The sequence below is a fragment of the Stegodyphus dumicola genome, chromosome 9 (assembly GCF_044657685.1).
Source record: "Stegodyphus dumicola isolate Sdum_Otavi_A_Nest chromosome 9, ASM4465768v1".
Lineage (NCBI taxonomy): Eukaryota > Metazoa > Arthropoda > Arachnida > Araneae > Eresidae > Stegodyphus > Stegodyphus dumicola.
Window position 1 is genome coordinate 158285884 of NC_140776.1, and position 20862 is coordinate 158306745.

General features: G+C 31.7%; 1 protein-coding gene across 1 annotated transcript in view; it reads right to left on the minus strand.

The window, feature by feature from the left end:
* LOC118196712 (ankyrin repeat and fibronectin type-III domain-containing protein 1-like) overlaps nucleotides 1–20862 on the minus strand; it is a 137148-nt gene that overhangs the window by 79713 nt on the left and 36573 nt on the right. The window contains exon 4 of the mRNA XM_085823138.1: nucleotides 1426–1556. Within this exon, the coding sequence (XP_085679264.1) occupies nucleotides 1426–1556 (131 nt within the window). The remainder of the gene's footprint in view (nucleotides 1–1425; nucleotides 1557–20862) is intronic.

Below are 20862 nucleotides of genomic sequence, written 5' to 3' on the forward strand. Positions count from 1 at the left end.
TTTGAGCGACATTATAATATGTCAGTACGATCAAAAGTTTTATACGCGATATTTTCGATGTCGTCTCATCAGTCATGGCTTATGACTATGAAAGTCTTCTGCTAGACATTTTTCTATGGCACTATCTGTGGTGGAAAAACATTGGCTCAGGCCACGAAAAATATTCAACCACAAATTTTGAAAAAGAAAATGCAGCGAAACATAATTTTGAAGCATGCTTATTTTTTTACGGTGTTTTCCTCAAATATGCGTTCAGTAATACCCCGCTTAACGCGGGGGATACGTTCCATCGAAGTAGAGCGTAATGCGAAACAGCGCTAAGCGAGGCTATCTTAACATGTAAATAATGGGGTTAGGGGAAGACGGATAAAAAATGGTTAGGCATTAAATTTAATAATGTTTTTTTTAATAAAAATAAAACCAAACATTTATTTCTTACAAAAATAAAAACAATATAAACGCATATACTTTTAAAAACAAATAAAATACGCAGTCAGATCATTCAGTCTATTCTGGGTTTCCAATTTTCTGCCTTTTTGTCAAGAAGGCATTATGATAGATTGGCTTAATGGCATATTGCGTTCAATTTTGTCGTCAATCCATATAGACAGTCGTTTTCCCATTTCCTCTATAATGTTATTTCTAGAACGGGTAATTCTAGTTGTAGAGCTTGACGCAGTTGCAGTTGCCGATGACAGTATTTTTTCTTTATTCTTAAGAATTGTCTTTATTGCTGAAGTTGCCAAAATCAATGCAGCACTAATTTGAGATTGACGTTCACCAGAATCTAATCTTCTAATCACTTGCATTTGAGTTTCCAGTGAAATGCTTTTTCTAGGTTGCTTTCTTTTCTTGTTTTTTATTATTATCACCCATGATAAAAACTAAAGATCATAATATTTGTCACTGTATTAATCGTTATAGTATTATACAAATTTAAACTTACAATAATGTCAACAAATGTTTCAAATGATAAAAAGCAAGAAACACAACTACACTGTTTCGGATATGTTATTTGGAAACCTAGCGCTGCGCACAATTTCGGAGAATCCCCGGGTTGAAATAAAAGAGCGCTAAACCGAAACAGCGCTAAACGAAACAGCGTTAAGCGGGGTCTTACTGTATCTGCAAATGAAAATGAGTTTCATTTCGCACGAGACACTATGTATTTATTTGGATTTATACAGATATTCATAAATGATTCGTTTTTGTTAAAAAAAAGATATATATGTGAGGCAATTTAAAAAGAAACACCAACAATATTTATTAATATTCCCCATCATCGTTAATAAGAGTTTAATCGTTACTGATGATGATTCAAAAGCTACTAATTGAAATATCCTGTACTATAATATTATTATAATTAGGATAGTGTTATCAAAATAGCGGATAAATGCAAACAAATAGATAAAACTGATTCTGAACCTTGAGTAACGCCATGGAAAGACTGCCGCTCGTGGCTGCACTGAGGACACATGACGTGAGATCTTCGACACACCTTTCCGCTTCCTTTACTAGTGATAAGAGTTGGCTGCCTTTGCTTTCCTTCGTTCGAACTAAAAGACAATTATGATAAATATTACGAAACGTATTTATATGCTTTTTATTTGATTAAAAGGTTATACAGTTCAACATCACTACAGATAATAAAAACACTACAGACTAAGAAAAGTTGAATCCAAATAACACTCCAGGGTAGAAACAAAATATATGCAAAATTAAAAAAAAAAAAAAAAAAAACCCTCTCCACTCCTCGGGGGGGGCGGAAGAAAACTTGGAAATTACACATGTAATAAAATTACCTCATCCATCACTAATCAGAAATTTTTAGGCTCTTGATACGAATGTTGCTCAGGATAATTACGCATGTTATGTTTTCGGATGCAAATTTTTAGTAGATAATACTAGTAATGATAGATAAAAAATTAACGGTTAAGAACGTATTCTTTTTGTGAAAATAATTAATGCAGAATCTTGTATTTAAAAAAAAACTGTGATGACTCTCACAGTTTTTTAATGTTTTTTCACAGATTTTTTCTACTTCGTTGAAGGGCCTATTTTACTTCCTCGAGTTATTCTAATTTAATTAACCTATCCCTCATCTTTATTAATAACATAAAAAACGAAAATTTTAAAATTAAATACCGCAGTAAATTTTGTCGTACGAAAGTCAAACTTGTTATATTGTTTTTTTTTCAACGAGTATTAAAACTTCAACAAATATACGAATAGGGAACTGGAGACCGCATTAAAAGTTGGATTTCGTTATTTGCCCCAAATGAATTATTTTGAAATTTCTCAATGCCCAAACATGAATATTTTTGTCATGTGAAATCTAGATGTTATAGCAGTCCAATATACAAATACAAAATTTCAAGGTTCTACTGATGATATTTTTTGAGTTACGCGAGATATTGGAAACATATATGCAGACATACATACGTTAAAAAACAGGAAAAGTTCCTTTTGAATCCACTTTTTAAACCAATTTTACAATCCGTTTTCGAAAAACAGAGTCCCTTTTCTCTAGTATTACACATCACATCAATACAAAATATAAAGGAACACCATTCACACATAATTATGAGTATTAAAAATAATATGCCAATTTATATTTTCAATTACCATATAATCAAATCTTTATGAACATTTCAGGGTCAAAAATTTAATAACATTCCAAAGACTTAATAATTTCATTGTCACCCACTAGTTACCTGTAAAACAGCAGTACCCATAACTAATTAATTCCCAAATATCAAAATTTATTGAATTAGGTTCACAATGCAGACGGCATATTTCCCCTAAATCATATAGGATCACATGTCCATTCATAGAATTCATTGAATAATCATAAACATGAGTTTACAGGAAAGTTTAATAGTCCATTCTTAGAATCTTTCCGTACAGGAAAGTTTAATAGTCCATTCACAGAATAATCATAAACATGAGTTTACAATTTAAACACATTCATGTTTTTTGGATTATCCTAAGGAAAGAGAGTTGGGATACTGGCCAAAACCCCTACAGAAATAAACTTCTTTAATAATTAATACTCTGCTTAAAAGTTAAACATTAAAAAATTACCATGTTTGCTCTCAAGAGATATTGAATATCTCAGATTCCATTAGAAATTTAAATTATTTTACTTTTATTTAACTAAAATTCCCTTTGAAATAGTTAAGAATATCCCTCACTTTATCAATAACTAATTTTGCTAATTTACAATTAACACAATTTAAACACTTGATCTAACTTCGTAAAAGTAATACAATCTAAACAGGTAAATTTAAAATCTCCTCCCCTCCAAATATTCGTTTCTACCTACAGTACATATTTTGACTTAATCTATCATCAATAAACAAAATATTGGAATTATTCCACCGATATTAAGTTCATTCTCGTAGAATCCATTCCAAATGACCGTACAGGAGAAGTTAAAAAACACTGTAGCCATGCACTGCAATCTGAAGCAATCTGATAACATTAAATTGCCTTACGTGTATTATATTTTAATTTCTTAAGTGTTAAGTATGTTTTGACAAGCTGGCAGTGCCTACGTATGGTGACTGCACCTTCTGCTCACGTCTCTGTTTCTTAAATACAACCTTGTACAAAATTCACACATTCATTCATTAATAGGCTCTGGTATATGTTAGCAACATTCTCCTTTAAAACACCACTTGAACTACAGATCACATTTTGTTTTGCAGGTATGCTTCCATAAATCGGAATCAAGTGTGATCGATACGGAAGCAAAGTGTGCGTCATGACATACACCCGGAATCTATATTCTTCGAATACATCTTTGTGGCCAGGCGCGGACCAGGTAAAGCCAACACCCCAAAAAAATTCTATGCAGATATTGCAAATTAAACTCAGGAAAGTGTAGCTAGCGAGGGAGCAAGTCACGTTGCTTAATTGTTTTCAAAGCTCAGACAAATCTGAAATCCACATACGTGCAGTGCAAGTTCCGAAAAAATCTCGGTGAAACGTCACTTGTCAAAATAAGTAGCCTCTTAAGAAAATTAAAACTGCTTTCAAGCCAATGGCTTAATGTATAAATTATCCTTCAGCCAATCGAAACGCGAACATAAAAATAACTAAACCTTTTTCCGGCCTAAGAAAAGCTCCATGAGTCATCAAGCCTCATGTTATCTTTCAAAAATGAGCAAAAACTTTAAAAGAACAAAGAAAACATAACATCCTGTCTTTAATAGCCCAGTTAACAAAAATCTCTTTGCATTTCCGTTCGAAACAAGCAATTTGTCAACAGAAAACAAAATACTCCAGAATCTTTCAGACAGGCCTACCGATTTAATTGAAAAACGAGACCCTCAAACTGCTTACTCCTCTCCCGAAGCACTTTCATTCCTTCACTGACCTTCGGCAATTCCAACACACTGTATATATTTTTCCTAAAACACGAACTGTAAGACTCCTCTTAAATTCCTGAACTGTGAGATTGCTACCAAAAGCTAAAGAATTGAGACATTATCAAAAGCTAAAGAATTGAGACATTACCAAAAGCTAAATAATTGAGACATTACCAAAAGCTAAATAATTGAGACATTACCAAAAGCTAAATAATTGAGACATTACCAAAAGCTAAAGAATTGAGACATTACCAAAAGCTAAAGAATTGAGACATAACGAAGTTTTTAACTCACAAAATTTTCTTACTACTAATTTACTCACTTTCATTTAAATTTGAAATCTTTAATAACATAAACTAAATTTTTTATATAACAGTAGTTATTTCAAATGGAAAGGATACCTCTTTGAAGAAGAAAGAATCTTGAAAATTAAACTGCATTCAAAAATTTAATTTAAAAAGAAAAGTAACTCCTTTCTCTTTAACTTACTCTCTCCAAGTGGAAACTGTGTTTTTTTCTTTGAACAAAAATAATAAAAAATTAGATAGACAGAAAATACTTGACTTCATGTTTAGATTTTATGGGATATTAAATGTTTTCTTCTAGATGTAAGTAAAATGTGCAGTAAGGAATGATTTCACAGCAATAAGCATTTAACTGCAGAAGGTAACATGGTCCGTTGAAAAAGAAAAAAAAAATCCTTTCTAAATGTATTTTACAGTTCTTTAATGAAAATGTAACAGAATTTCGTTCCAAATATTAAATTTAAGTGTATAGGATAATACTATATGAGACTTAAAATATACATATAGGTACTATTTTCCTGAACATTGACCTTACAAAAGCACTTCCTATTACGAAGTTTCTCAGAATGAGGTATTGGATTTTATGGGAACAGTTTCAGTAACAGGTAGGTTAACACTAGTAATAAGTTATGCAAACAATAGAATCTAATTTTTTATATGGTCCATGTGAAGCAAAAAAGTTAATCAGTAAAAGGTTCATTAGCCTTTTAGCCTTTCATAAATAAATACATTGGGGTGAAAAAAATTACAGAGCTAATAGTATTAATAGTTTTATGAGTCAACTTTGAAACTAATAAAGAATGCTATTTTACCAAACATTGGAGCTTTACTCGAAAAAAAAAAAGAAACTTTTGTTTTACAGTTTTTTCACTGTACGATTAAAAATGTGATATTTTTATAAGAAACAGATAATGAAAATGATTTAAATGAGCAAATTCCTTCTTGAATATTTCTGCGAACTTAACATGTAAATACATTTAACTATTCGTGTTTAACTTGAGAAACGACATTGTAAATGCTCCTTCATGAGGTTTTTTGGTTTTTTAGGGAATGTTTGAAATTTTTATATTCCTTTTTGCGAAACGTTCAGCTTTATTATCGAACAATTTTCATAACGTTCTCTACCTCAGTCTGAGAGTTTCTACTTTCTTCTCAATTAGAAATATATGTGTAAAATAAATAATTTTCGAATTTGAAAAACGTAATTTGAATTTCATGAATCGGCCCAGTAGAACGGAAGATACAGAACTGTTCCATTTTTTTTGCGCAGTATACATCCCATCTACCTTATGACAAAGATACCTTACAAAAAGCAATGAAATGAATTTTTAATTATGTAGATGACAATATGTTTAATCAAATTTTTATTCACTGGGCTAAATTTAAACAAATCTTTCAGTCGCAGAAATACGTCACATCGTAAGACAATATTGTGCCTTATGACCTTTAAATTTTGATGGAATCGCTTACCTTACCGATGGCTATACCAATATTTTTTTGGAAGCTATCAAGATGGCTATGTAAAAAAATTCAATTTGATGCTCATGTGCAACCGAGGATTTTGAAGCTCTCAAAATGTTACTGTTCAGTTTCGCTGTCATTCTGTGCTCCCTCCAAGAAAGTCTTTTGAAGTTCGTCATTGTTTTGATGAAATGTTTATCTCTCAGGAGCTGCCGAATCTGTGAGCCATCAGAGACGCTGACTTTTATCTTTTCAAATGACAGGATAGGTTATGCCCAAATGAGACACTTGAAATAATCACCTTCAGTCGGCAAAGATTTAGTAAATTACTTCATGAGACCCAGTTTTATATGCAGAGATGAAAATATATAATATTCTTTCTGTAGACAAGTTGCTGATGTAGGAATTCTTGGATCACCAGGTTTCAGGTCAGATCTTGGCGGCAAATTCGACTGCATCCAATACTTCTCACTAGCTCGATTGTTCCTTAGTGATGACCCACATACATAAAATACAGGGATAGTTGGTACATTTGCGTTGTTGGCCAAGAAGGAAGCAGACCATTGCGAGGGCAACACGAATGACCCATTGGTGCATGTGATAGTGCAACAAATGAATGACTCTCATTATGTCTTCATATTATTTATACAAATAAACTGAGTGGCCTATTGGGACTGCACCAAATAAATTTCCATGGTGGAGGAGGTCACACTTCAAGCTCCGTCTTTAGCTATCAATGAACAATCGCCATTTAATTCGTTATACGTTGAAACTGCCAACTGTTCCACTAAATCATGTATCTTATGGCAGTAAACAAATCCACCATCACTTCGAAAGTAATATGATCGAATAATTTAACTCATTCTGTTCACGTCCCTTATGAGCTGAAGCCTCTTCAGTTTCCTCGTCGTTGGGGTCAATTCGATATTCAACAAAATTGTATTCCTGTATTTCCAAAAAGGGCATTTCCTTAAAAACTAACAAAATTGTATTCCTGTATTTCTAAAAAGGACAAGTCCTTAAAAACTCGTCTTGAGGGTACAGCTGAGTGAGGCATCGGGTAATTGTATTCCTGTATTTCCAAAAAGGGCAATTCCTTAAAAACTCGTCCTGAGGGTCCAGCTGAGTGAGGCATCGGGTGTATAGCTCACGGTAAACTAGGATATTTTATTTTATATTTGTTTTTCTTATTACGTATTTTCGTTTTGAGTATGAAAATATAAACAATATCTTGAGTGATCTTTAGGATCTCACCAAATCATACCTACATCAAATGGAAATTCAGAAAGTGTTTCCTTCATCAACATCCATAAACTCTCGATACACTGTTTACACACTTTGTGAGGGCCCTGTAATTTATTTTGATCACGAGTATTCACTTTACACTAGCAAAATAGACATGCCTAACAAATATACTGATGTTTGTCCTTCGACTAGGAATAGCTAAACTGCCACATAATATAACAAAAATATTCGGGGCTGTTTAAGCACTTATAATGCGAATTAGTAGAAGAAGCATAAGGAAAATCTTCATTCAGTTCATGTATAAATAAAAAGTAAACACTGCTAACCTTGTATACAAACAAAAACTCTGGCTCCACGTAGAATGAGCTTCAATATATGTCAGAGCGACGAGCAGCGTCTCACTACTGTATCTCAGGCATAACTGAGCTAATCTAGGCAAGTATGAAACTGTCGCTGGTCTCCTATGGCGTCATTCATCTGGCGCCAATCGGAGGATTTTCGGAGTCTGAATCTTAAAGTACCAAATACCTTAAAATACCTTGTATGCCTCAAATACCGAATCGCCCGTTCCCGTTCATTACTCATCCTGCCCTTTTGCTCCCCTCCATTAACGCACAAAGAGGTGCGAAGATTTCAAATGACATCCTTTCTACTTCTTAACAAAGGAGCTTCCATTAGTCGTTTAGAGCAAACTGTCTGCAATAAACTGATACAATGCATTTGAGGACATGACGCCTGTTACTGCATATCTTAGGGGGAAGGAAGAAAACAACATTGCAATATCGGCCGTTTCAGGCAGTTGTTGAATGAAAGGCTATCCTTCAAAGGGTTAATGTTACGCAAGTAAAAAAAAATATTATTTCATTTCACGTATTTTATTTCAAAAAAAAAGATGATGCATTTAAAAAATAACAAAGCATTTTCGTTTCTACGAAACAAAGTATGCTTTTTTAAATAAAATTAAACTAAAAATTACTTTTGATTACCTAAACATATTAGGGCCTATCTGATCTGAAAAAGCAATGAAATGAATTTTTAATTATGTAGATGACAATATGTTTAATCAAAATTTATTCACTGGGCTAAATTTACACAAATCTTTCAGTCGCAGAAATACATCACGTCGTAAGACAATATTGTTACTCACATTACATTGGAAAATAAAACTGACAGCACAGCTGTAACTTAACATAATTAACATGCTATATGAAAAGTCAACTAATGTTTTAAAGAAATATTTTTAGAGGCAACCAAGTTGTGGCCGTAAAAGGAATAAAGGAAATAAGGACCGTAAAAATAAACCATAAAAGGAAATAAGTTTGTAAAAAAAAAAAAAAATTCATCTGCTATTTATTCTTTCTAACCCTACGCTTGCAACAGGGAGAGAGAGATAATAATGAAAATAGTTTCCTTGTGTAAATTTTAATATTTTCCTACTTAAAATTTAATTACTGAATTAATTCAAAATATAGATGCAATTACCATTTAAATAGTCTTATTAATTATGTAAAGAATAACTCATTATTTATGATTAATTGCTTGAAGAAAAACATTAAAATTCACCATTTTATTACTTGAAATGGGACGAGTATTAAAATTCCATATTACTCCTTTAGCTATTAATAATTCAGAGAGTGGGTTGGAACTGAAGGTGACCTACTTTGGTGTTTCCAGAACTGATTTCATTTTTTTCCTTCCTAACGCAAAAGTAGGAAAACGAATCTTTATAAAATAATTTGCTTTGCAAATAAATGAAAGTCTAAAGAAATAACGACTACGGAAGACGAAAATCTGCAGATAAGGAAGACATATTACTATTAAAAAGCTATTTACAAAGTTATTATGAAAGCATTATGTCTGATAGGAAAACTGTTAGTTTTTTTCTTTGGATTTACAATTGATATAATCAGATATTACTAGCAACCATTTACTTATTCAGATATTTTTATCAGATAAGAGCTGCTGGACAGTTTCTACTCAACAGAAAAAAATAACTTTCCCAACTCAGGGTCTTACTATACAATATTAAAGAGAAAAATCACTCAATGATAACAATGCTGTCAAGATAATTTTCATTAATGGTGCTTCAAAGTGGATTTCATTTTTCTTCCCTTGTCTTCCAGTACGGAAAGCAGATATTATCCTTAGAATCCTTAATAAAAGCTCATTATCATTGGTAATGGCAAAAAAATCGTTAATCAGATTTCATCCTTTAATTAACTTAAAGATTTCATGTTGAATGAACTACTTTGATGAACATAAAGAAACAGTTTGTGAAATGTTTTAGTAATTTTACGTAGTTCGTTTGGACAATATTTCATTATGGATTACAAAGACGAAAAACTTCTATTTCAAGAAAATTTTCAGAAATGAATTTCAGAGATGATATTTCATAATATAAAACATTGATATTAAAGAACCGTTGTCATATTTATTCATTATTTCGTAATTAATACTGAATTTATTAATTCAATATTTAATTTATTAAATTACTATTTAATTTTTTAATTTAATTTTAAATTTATTAATTTTTAATCTATCAATATTAAAATCATATTATTTCGTTCAAGTAATAAAAACTGTTGCATCTGAGTAATGCGTTAAAATGCGTTACTCAGAATAATAAATGCGTTATTGTTGTTTTTAAAATACATCATTCTCCTTTATAATTAAAATAAAACCATCTTGCACTTAGTTAGGCAAACACATATCTACGCAAAAATGATTCCCTTTTCTAGCTCAATAGATTTTTAAATTATAGTAAATCTTCTTTATCTAAAGAAATGAAATATTACGAAGTTTCTTATTTTCAAAATTACTTCAAACTTGTATTTGATTATAAAAATACTTGGAAATATCTAATTATATATAATGAGACAAATGAATGCATAACGAATTGATTTCATACAGAAACTCCTTTGCAAAGCTCTGTAGAATTTTACAAGGACGACTCACAAACGCATTTTAAGCTTAATAAACTAATGAACTAATTAAATTTCCTACTTTCATTACTGCAAATAAGCAAGTAAGTACGCATGCAGAAATATGTTTTTCAGAATTTTTATTATCTGAATAAATGTATTAATAAAGCTCATTATTTTCTCTTAAAAATTATCATCCCTGTTTAGATTTTTTAAATGAAAATGACACGGTTTGATTTCATCGGTCTGATTTGTTTGAGAATGATCTAAATATATGCATTGTGTCATTAAACATAATATTAATGAAGCTTCGTAGTGAAATTTTGAGAAACATTGTGTTAAGGAAAAAACATCGAAACACATTTTGAATATCTTAACTGTTATTTAGTTGCATAAAAGCAGGTTAAAAATTAATCAGTTAAGAGCGTTTTACAAGTCCTTTGTTTCTCTTTAAATTTTCAGCTCACAAAAGAAAATGTAATTACATATTTTCTTAAGAAATGCAGGTGTTAAAATTTTAAATGCCTTTTTGTTCGTATAAAATGCTTTATATTAAGTAATAATGCATTTAAAGCTTTAAGATGAGCATTTTCAGAACGGATGAGAGACCAATATTTCACGGAAGAACTTGTTTCAGTCAGACGATTTGTTAAAGCTTGCTTCAAAATGCTGCTATATACTTAGGAATGAGTAAAAATCGAATTAATTTAATCATTGGTTATAAATAATAAAAGTGAATTGTCTCCTGAATGAATACCAGTGCAAGAGACATCCGTATTACTAAGAGACATTGCCAACAATAAAGGTTTAACTAGAAACACATAAGAAAAATGCTACTTATTCCCAATAGTTTTGGCAATCATTTTCTTATTTCGATTGGCACGAGAATTGAACTGTTTTTAGAATAATTAGTCAAAATTTATAAAGTATTTTCGACCTTCTTTCCGCATGCTTTAGTGGTGTAACTAGAGGCACACTCGAGGCGTTTTCGTGAAGTCTGGTTTTCAAACAGCGGCGAGAGCATTGCTCATTTTTCACGTCTCCAGAGTTAAAAACACTAATGACCCTACAGTGGTGATGGACAATAATTCGTCACCACTAGGGTTTGGCGATTGGGTCCTCTCGTCTCGAGTCACCCTTTAAAAGGGGAGTATATAACGTATTTTCTCCCTCGTTTCCGTATGTCTTTGTGGTGTAACTGGATGCACACTCGACGCATAATTAGGAGGTGCGGAGGTCGAATTCCGGTGAGCGCACTGCTCATTTTTCATGTATCCAGCATCAAAAAACCCTAATGACTCTACAAATTAAAATTCCAGATATCAATGAATTCTTAAGATTTCTTAATTAAATCACTATGATTATATGGGTTAACAATTAAATAATATTTTATTATTTTTATTTAAAAGACGTACGAGTAATATTTTTTCTTTCTTTATATTTCTTGGTAATAGACTTCATGAACTTCAAATAAATAAAAAAAAATCACAATAGTTACATGATAATTGCTAAGTAACATTATAAAATTTAAATATATTACGTGTAAAATATATTTATTAGTAACAGAATTTATGTTAACAGGACGAAGATATTTCCAAATTATAACATGCCTCACACAGAAAAAAATTAGTTTGTAATGTCCCCTGCCTTTAATAGCTTTACTTTTGCTTTAATTACATTGTAATGGAATACCAAATATGGAGAGAAGTGAATAAAATTTAAAGTATACAAGAACTCACCCACTAAAAGATTAATACGGACTTTAGAACACTCTTAGATTCATCAAACTACACTAACTCGGAATGCTATAATTCCCCAAGTATTCATACCCAAGGAAGGCTGGCCAAATATTGAAACACGGTTTTTAATAAAATATTTAAAATTAGAAGGAAAATGATTGGAAAATTAGAGTATAAAGAACATGAGCAGTCCTGAAAGAATAAGTTAAAGATTATTCCAGATTCTTCGCAATTGGTAGTCGTTTTCCCAAGATATTCCACAATTTATACATAGTCATAATATGAAGTCCGTGCTTCTCCGCATTATTTGCTCTTAGAGGGCTCTTAAATATTTATCAAACTGTAATAAAACTGCGTGTTCTGTCAGAGACACTGTAAGAGTATTATTTATTCATTCCAAATTGATTGCATAGTTTGATCTCTTGAGAATGTAGATAGAGAATAGCACACGTTTAACAGATAAAGTTTTCTTAGTCGAGGGAATAATGCGTCTTTATTACGCAATCTATATTAAAGAACTGCTATTTGACGTTTTTATTAAACATGGTGTTTTATTTGCACTCTAGATGAGATTATATTGGCTACAAAAGTGTGAAATGTAACTGACCGAGCAAATTAAGGATCGCAGAACTTAATTGTTCACTCAGGTCTTTTGAGATAACACAATGAAGATGAAGTTACACTTTGAGATTAAGTTAGACTATCCGTGTTTACTTGGTTCAGCTTATTTGCGAGTTTTCTGTGCATAATATAATAAAGAACAGTCTGTGGGTGTTTTACTCAAATTCAAATTATTTGGTATCACTGCACAACTGATAAAAGAAGACAAAATCTAAAACACAGTATCTACATTTATCACAATATCTCTAATTTTAGACCATTAGCTTAACAAAAAAATTCACTGTTTTTTTCTACAACATAATCAGCATTATTCATTAATTTACACATTATATCAAATGAAATGAATATATCATAAACTTCTTAAAGCGGCAATAACTTTAAAATATTTAAATTTAAATATGTAGCGTAGCGGTATATTAAATTTAAATTAATAAACGTAAGAATACATCTTTGCGAGTGGACTGTAGTACAACTTTTATTTTTGCGATTTCAATTTTAGAACACAACACAGCAAAAAGTAAAGCGTGAAAGTTATAGTTAACGTTTGCAAGAATGCAAAAACAAAATGCGAGCTGCGATGCGTACTGCGCATTGGGAAATAAGATCTCACAGACAGGCAGACGACTCTAGTAGCCGAAATAAAATACTATATACAAAAAAAATTAATAACAGAAGAATCCGACTGTTGTAAATATTCTATTTTCAAAGTGCAATTAATTCAAGAATTATGCAAATGAAATAATTTTTCAATTTAGGATTATTAAAAATACAGTCATAAGTATAGTCATTATTAGGAAAACAAACAAGATTCGAGAGACGTTAATTAAATTCATTTTAAAAAACAAACAATTTTGTTTAAAATCACTTTTGATAAAATTTGCAATTTCATTAAAATGTCCATTATTATTATTATTATTATTATTATTATTATTATTATTATTAATCATCATCATCATTCGACATCATCATAAATATTAAATATTATTGCGACTTTTGCTGTTTCTTAATTTTTACCATCGAATTACCTATATTAATATGTATTATACAAATCCAGAAAGAAAACTTAGATTTCCAATAATTTTAGTGAATATTTAAATCACGTAACACTTTTGTTATAAATTTTACACATTCTTTCGTGCAAATTAATTTTCGATGACAAAAAGGTAAATACTAGAAAAATAATGAAAAAGGTTATACCTTTTGAAGTACGATCCTTGTGGAACTTACATTGCTATTTATAGTTGATGTTCTAAACAATACAAATAATTAATTCGATCCTGAAGAAATAGCTCTAATAGCATGATACGTTGAACAGTTTTTGCAGTTTTAATAGTTATAATTGAAAATAAATTAACTCTACATTTGCCTTAATGATGAAATGACTGCAAATGCAATGTAAATATTCTGCTAACGGAGTAGTCAGGATGACTAATTTCCAGCTTAAAATTCATTTCTTGAATTGAAGGAACAATTTCATTGATTGCCATTCACGGAAAGGTAAAATAAAAGGTAATCTTTCCTGTATCTTTTCAGCTAGAACACAGATGAATAGAAGTAATCAATCAGCATTTTGATTTCAGCTTAGAGTTCTAAACTTTAAAACAGAAATAAGACAAGAATAAGAGATTTCATTCATAACTGATATACATGATAAAAGCATAAAATTTTTGTTGATAGAAGCAGGAAAGTAAACCCGGATAAACTTGCAGTTTAGCGCAACAATAGGTTTTGTTAAAATGTATTTTCTATCGATAACAGATTTAATCAATACAAAAGCCAGATCGTACATCTTGAAAAAGACAATACTTTTCTCGCAACTAAAAATTTTTTTTTCTATAAATTCAATTGTCGGAATGTAGTTCAGAGCGCAAAATGCAATATTTTGTAATAATATTGCAATATTTTGCAATAATTTATATTTCTGTAGCAGTGTAGTGTTATATTTCTGTAGCAGTGTATGTGTGAAGTTGAACCTCTACCTGATTATTATCTTTATTTTGATGTAATTTAGTAAATCGCGATTGGCAATAGTTGAGTTTTTACATCTACGTTTTCGAGTTTGTTCTATTGTTTACTTTCGTTTTAAGTAATGAGAATAATAACTTTTTGAGATGTTTTTCATGAGTATTTAAAAACTGATGAGTAATATTTTATGCCATTTATGTTCTGAGTATTGCTTTGAGGTGTCAAAGCTAAAACTGACACTTAATTAGACTTGTAAATAGAATTGTAATATTAAACTGTTTGTGTTGTGACGAGATGTGTTTCATTGGATAATTGATTGTATACTCATTTTCCATCATAATTCTTCTGACATCGAAGGTAAAACGGGATAGTATGTATATTCATAGCCGTCAAGATCTTGAGTCTTGACGGCTATGAGTATTAGAATAAATTTTTCAAAATATATATTATCAACGATTTAAGTTAATTTCAATAATGTCTTGAATCTTCCTTTGTAATTGTTCCTAACAAATTTGAAAAAATGGAAAACCAATTGGACAAAATGTTGTAAACATGGAAAGAATGTACTTGAAATGGTGTATAATAGGTAAATTAAATGTACCCCTGCTCAAAATTGAGTTAAAAACTTTCGAATTACTGGACAGATGCGTTAACTCACATTACAGTTGAACATGAGATAAATATCTTTAATTTCTTTTCCTTTCTTCTTTAATTCCGATTGTAAAGCGTCCGAAAAGGGGGTCAAAAAAGCCTAGCTGATTATGCTAGTGTTACTGACCACCGTATTCAGGTCGGAGACAGGAGTAGAAGACAGAAGTCCGGAATGGAAAGAAAGACTGCTAGAATCTGGAGTCTAACTCGAAACTCTTGAAAATCCATTAGATGTCTGATTGTTACATTACAAGAGGAAATGACAGATATCTCCTGATTTGTTGTAAACGTAACCATTAATATACGTACTAGCATAAAAAAATCCTCTAATAATGGCAATGTCAGCTTCTCCAAAATGTAACGTCAGTTAGCATTAGCATTAGTTATTTCACATTTAACTTTATAACTTCTATTTAAATTTCAAGCAAACAGAACTTAGAAATAAGCCTGTGAACGTGAGCTGTTTAGACTTTTACGATGCAAATTGTATGAGAAATTTTCTTCGAGAATAATAATAATCATAATTCGTTGAAGATATTTTCGTTGTTTTAAATATTGAATAAGATAATAATGGCTTTCAAAGTTATCAAATTATCTCAATTATAAATTGATACATACTACTTTCGAAACTGATTTTGGTATAGTATTCATTAAATACATTACGTAACTAAGATACAATAACACGCCGAACAACAAATATTAATTTAGAAGTCAAACAATAAAAATCAGCGTTATAGCGTTATATTTTCAAATTTCACAGGACTAGTTTCGATGGTTTTACCGAACCATCATCCTTTACTGGGGAAAAAAAAAACTGATATACATCATAAAAGCATAAAATTTCAGTTTTCAGTTTTGTTTTCCAGCTGAGGATGATGCTACGGTAAAACCATCGAAACTATCCTGTGAAATTTGAAAAAAAAAAAAAAAAAAAAAAAAAAAAAAACAACGCGCTGATTTTTGTTGTTTGACTTCTAAATTATGTAGCTGTTGAATAAAGTTCACAGAAGAGTTTAATGATAAACGTAACACAAACTACGGAGCAAAAAGAATCTCATTCTTATGAAGTGTCGGCCCTTAATCTAAAAATAGAGATCTGTAAAAATTTTCAAACATATAAATAGGTTAGTCTCAGAAAAGCATTTGTGTTTTCTGAAAATTTCTTTCTGAAGTAGGCTGGAATAGAAACGTGCCTGTCATAGGCTGAAAAGCACAGCAGTCTAAATATATGGCATAGTATCAAATGTGGGTTATTGACAGAGGTTTCAGACAATGCATAGTGTGAAGAAGACTAGTTTCAAGCCTTTCACAAATGACGACCTTCTGAGGACCGCTTCCTAGCTCTCTCGGACGGCCAAGCTCGGTGGTGTTTCAGATTGCTGACAACCATTTTGAAGACACAAGGAAATGAATGTCTGAGTTCAGTGATCGGAAAATGTTGTTTATTAACGCAGTTTGGTAAATTAACTGCTGTTTGCATTCTATTAATTCCTTCACATAGATTGCAATGAGTAATTTTAACAAAAAAAACCCGTTTTATGGATTAGAAAGCAGTGGCTTTTACTACGTTTCCGAGATGTATTCAAATATTCTTTGCAAAGCCATTCCCATTGCGTAATGATCCAAAGAGAGGAAAGAATTAGATTACAAGTCGAACATAGTTGAATGGCAAACTTAACCGATGTACCCTCGGTTGGGCAAGAATCAGCTTAGGTGTTCAGGCAGGACTGCATATATTTGCTGTGGAATATGTGACAGACTAGAAGTAAATGTTCAACATTCTCGCGATTCTTCTGTTTTTAATGGACTATGGAATAGAAAGCAGCTGATCACGAAGACTTCACGAATCAGCACTATACTTAATTAATGTTTTTGCAAACGAAGTATTCAGAATAAGCTATTAAATATTAGAGCATAATGTAAGCCATCGATATGGAACAACACCGAACGAGACCTAGCTGTTTTTTCTTGCCTTTATGATCTCTAAATGAGCTGAAAAAAGTGTTACATGTGTGGTATTTGCTCCCAGTTGATAACATGCAGATTAGACACTAAGCACACATGCACGCCACTGTATGGCATATTCTATATTAAAATTATTATTTAACTAATATCATTAAAACCATTATAAGATTTATCATTTAAATTAACCAGTTATTTATAATTTCAGCCTTTACTACAACTTTCCTTTTCCTCCCTAGGATTTAAATGAGTTGAGGAGTGCTTATATTTGATACGTCAGTTAGAGGTTTTGATTCAATTTAGATTTAAATTTAAACATGCAGTCTGTGATTACTAGTCTACGTTTCAAATTTGAATTTGACTCTTATTTGTGTTATATCTCCACAAGTGGTGGTTCGAAATATTAGCACAAGAACTGCGTTTATGTTCAAAGTTCTAGTTTAACTAAAAGGTTGTTTTACCCTTTTCAAATCTCTGCAGTTACTTCAGACACAACAATATTTTGCTTTACGTCTGTTAAAGGTTTGGAAATAGTTTATGCTTTCAAAGCAAATCAAACGCTATATATTCAAAGATCAACTGAGGAAGTAAAACTAGTAGATGTCTTCCACGAGCAGTTTGTACAACGTGAATGCATTAAAGCATGTTAAAATATAGTCATGCTACCTTAGGTTTTTCTCTTTATAAGCTGTGTCAAAGAAATTCCAGCCACTACAGAACTCACACTGAACAAGAAGCTATACAACTAATAAACAAAAATAACAGTTAATAACTAAGAGTTCACAGTTATCTATGAAGAGATTATGGCTTTAGAGGCTTCTGTTAATTGTACTCAATAAGTATTAATTTCCCAGTAATCCTAGCTATTAGATGTACGTACAATAAACTTCAATTCCGTAACACAAAGGATTAAGAGTCTGCCACAAGCATTAATGTCCTCTTCCTAGGTAACACAAATGAAAGCTAATCTGTTATCATAGTTCTAGTTATTCTGAATTAGCTTTTGCAGTAAATTTATTTCCATATTTCTGGAGTTTACCATTTCGGATAAAGGATACAAAAGAAGCCACATCAACTTAAAGACCAAACGGTTAATTTGCTTCCAAAAAACGTTGGGTGTCTGGAAATTTGGATATTTTTATATTCCATATCACGAACAACAACATTGCATGTAAGTAATTTCTTTTACTCTTAAAATCTTTCTTAAAGTTCTGTAAGTTTAGACAATTACAATGTTATATTTTACATTCATTTAATTTTTACACTTTAAAGACATTTATGACATATGTAGGGTAGGGATAAAATAACTTGACCAATTTACAGCCACTTCGAAATCACAGAAAACGAAGAATCTGTTACGATGTTTCAGAAGGAATTTCGTATACTGCTGTCGCAGTAAATGAAGGCTGGGTAGAATACGTATCTTGACTACACTCTAATATCAAGAACATAAGATATGAGATTTTACGTGTAACAGAAAGCTGGATAAGATGTTAGAATGCTATACGCATAACACAAACTAACAGAGATATTGATCTTAAAAAATTGAGCCAACACTTGTAATGTTGCGCGGCCCCAACCTGCACGCAACAATAGTGGTGACTGCTATGAACTGGAAAGTACGCAAAGTCTTGAGAAGGGTTTAAATCCCTTTTTATTCAACTTTAGAAAATACAGATTTGACGCTCACAAACTACGCCGACCCGGCGGTAAAATAAAAATAAGAAACTAAAAATGAATAATAACAAGATACTACCTACGAGGCTCTCTAAACGTAACTAACCTAACCGCGTTCTAAGATACCGCTGATATTTCAGCAAACTTCTGAATATTAAGTTGAAAGATTCGACTATCTGCTGAGGCAAGCACAAAGGCCGAAACGCGTGGTTCTTCAATTTCTACCTAGCCATCTCCACGCTCGTGAAGTAAGAAAGCACACTATCGAACTCGTTTCCCTTCTATTTAACTCAAATTACTTCCGCTGACAATTTGAATAATTTGCGCGTTCTACTAAAATTTACATATTCTGGCATTGGCAATTCCAGGGGAAAGTAAGGCTTGACAGGAAAGATAGTTTAAACTTAAAATAAATGTCAGTGAAAATAAATATAAACCCTACACACTTGTGACAGAATATGTGTACTAGAGTCGCAGATGAAACTCAAGACTGTAAGCAAGATAACTGGAATATAGGAATACATATTGAAAGGAACGAATTGCTTGAGCAGACTACGCATTTTATGGCAGAGAAAACTGAGACTTTAACAGAAACAATATGTTAGCATAAATTTAGGTATTTTGCATTATGAAAGTCGAAAGGCATACGAAACGAACGTGCGCCAAGGTATATATTGGAGAGAGAAAGTAAAACTCGGGTGCAATGCAGTATATTTCTATTTCACCCTAGCTACTTGTACCTGGCCAAAGGTCTAATCCAGCAGTACTTTCTTCTCTTTCAGGTACGATGGCAAAGTATGTTCCTGTTTATTTTTCTTATTGCATAATATAGGTAAGCCTGATGATATTTAGTACTGATGATGATACTATGTAAGTTATTCTTTTGCATGCTTCAATTTTAATGTCCTTGAACATTATTACTTTTTGTTATGCTTAAGTTAAGCAAAATTATCCTATTTTATTAAAGATTTCGTAGTTAATCTTTTGACTTATGATTCTTTAATTCTGTGCTTGAGGAAACGTACTCATTACGCCTTCAGTGCTAATGCACAAACAACATGCCCCTGGAATCTTACAACATTACAAACAGGAAAGATAGTTTAAACTTAAAATAAATGTCAGTGAAAATAAATATAAACCCTACACACTTGTGACAGAATATGTGTACTAAGAGTTGCAGATGAAACTCAAGACTGTAAGCAAGATAACTGGAATATAGGAATACATATTGAAAGGAACGAATTGCTTGAGCAGACTACGCATTTTATGGCAGAGAAAACTGAGACTTTCACAGAAACAATACAGTGAACTCATGGAACTGGGTTAAGTGAAAGATTACAATGCTGCGAAGGTATTACGTCAGTTTCGTCGGATTCATAATTTGCAGGGCAGCTAAACAAGAGCAATTTTTATTACTCCGACGTCAATCTTAATTACACTTTGCAGACACCACCGTTATACGGTACCAAATGGATTGCTAAGTCACTGTTAATTTTTCCTTGAATCTATCATGTTCCAAAAATCACTTATCCTGAAGTTATGTACCATGCACTGTCACCGCTTGACATTTTTCACACTCAGGATTCCAGTAATGTTTCATGGAATGCCATTTGGATTGCGTACCACCGAGTGTGAACGAACTTCTTTAATATCAATTCCCCTGCACATTATTTTGTGTTCTCATGGTCTCCATACTCCTGTAATACAACATCAGTTTATCTCTGGTTTAGCGAGAATCCGAAGTTCATTGTATTTCGGAATAGTTCGTTTACACTAAGTGGCTTAAAAGAAAAAGCATCACGAGGGAAGTCAGAATATGCAAGATGATACGCGTCGGCCTCTTTACTAGATACAAGTAGTGTGTCTAGTCAAGTAGTTGATGACAGTGATGGCCACAGCAAACATAATTCGGTACTTATGCATTAATGGAACCAATAGGACG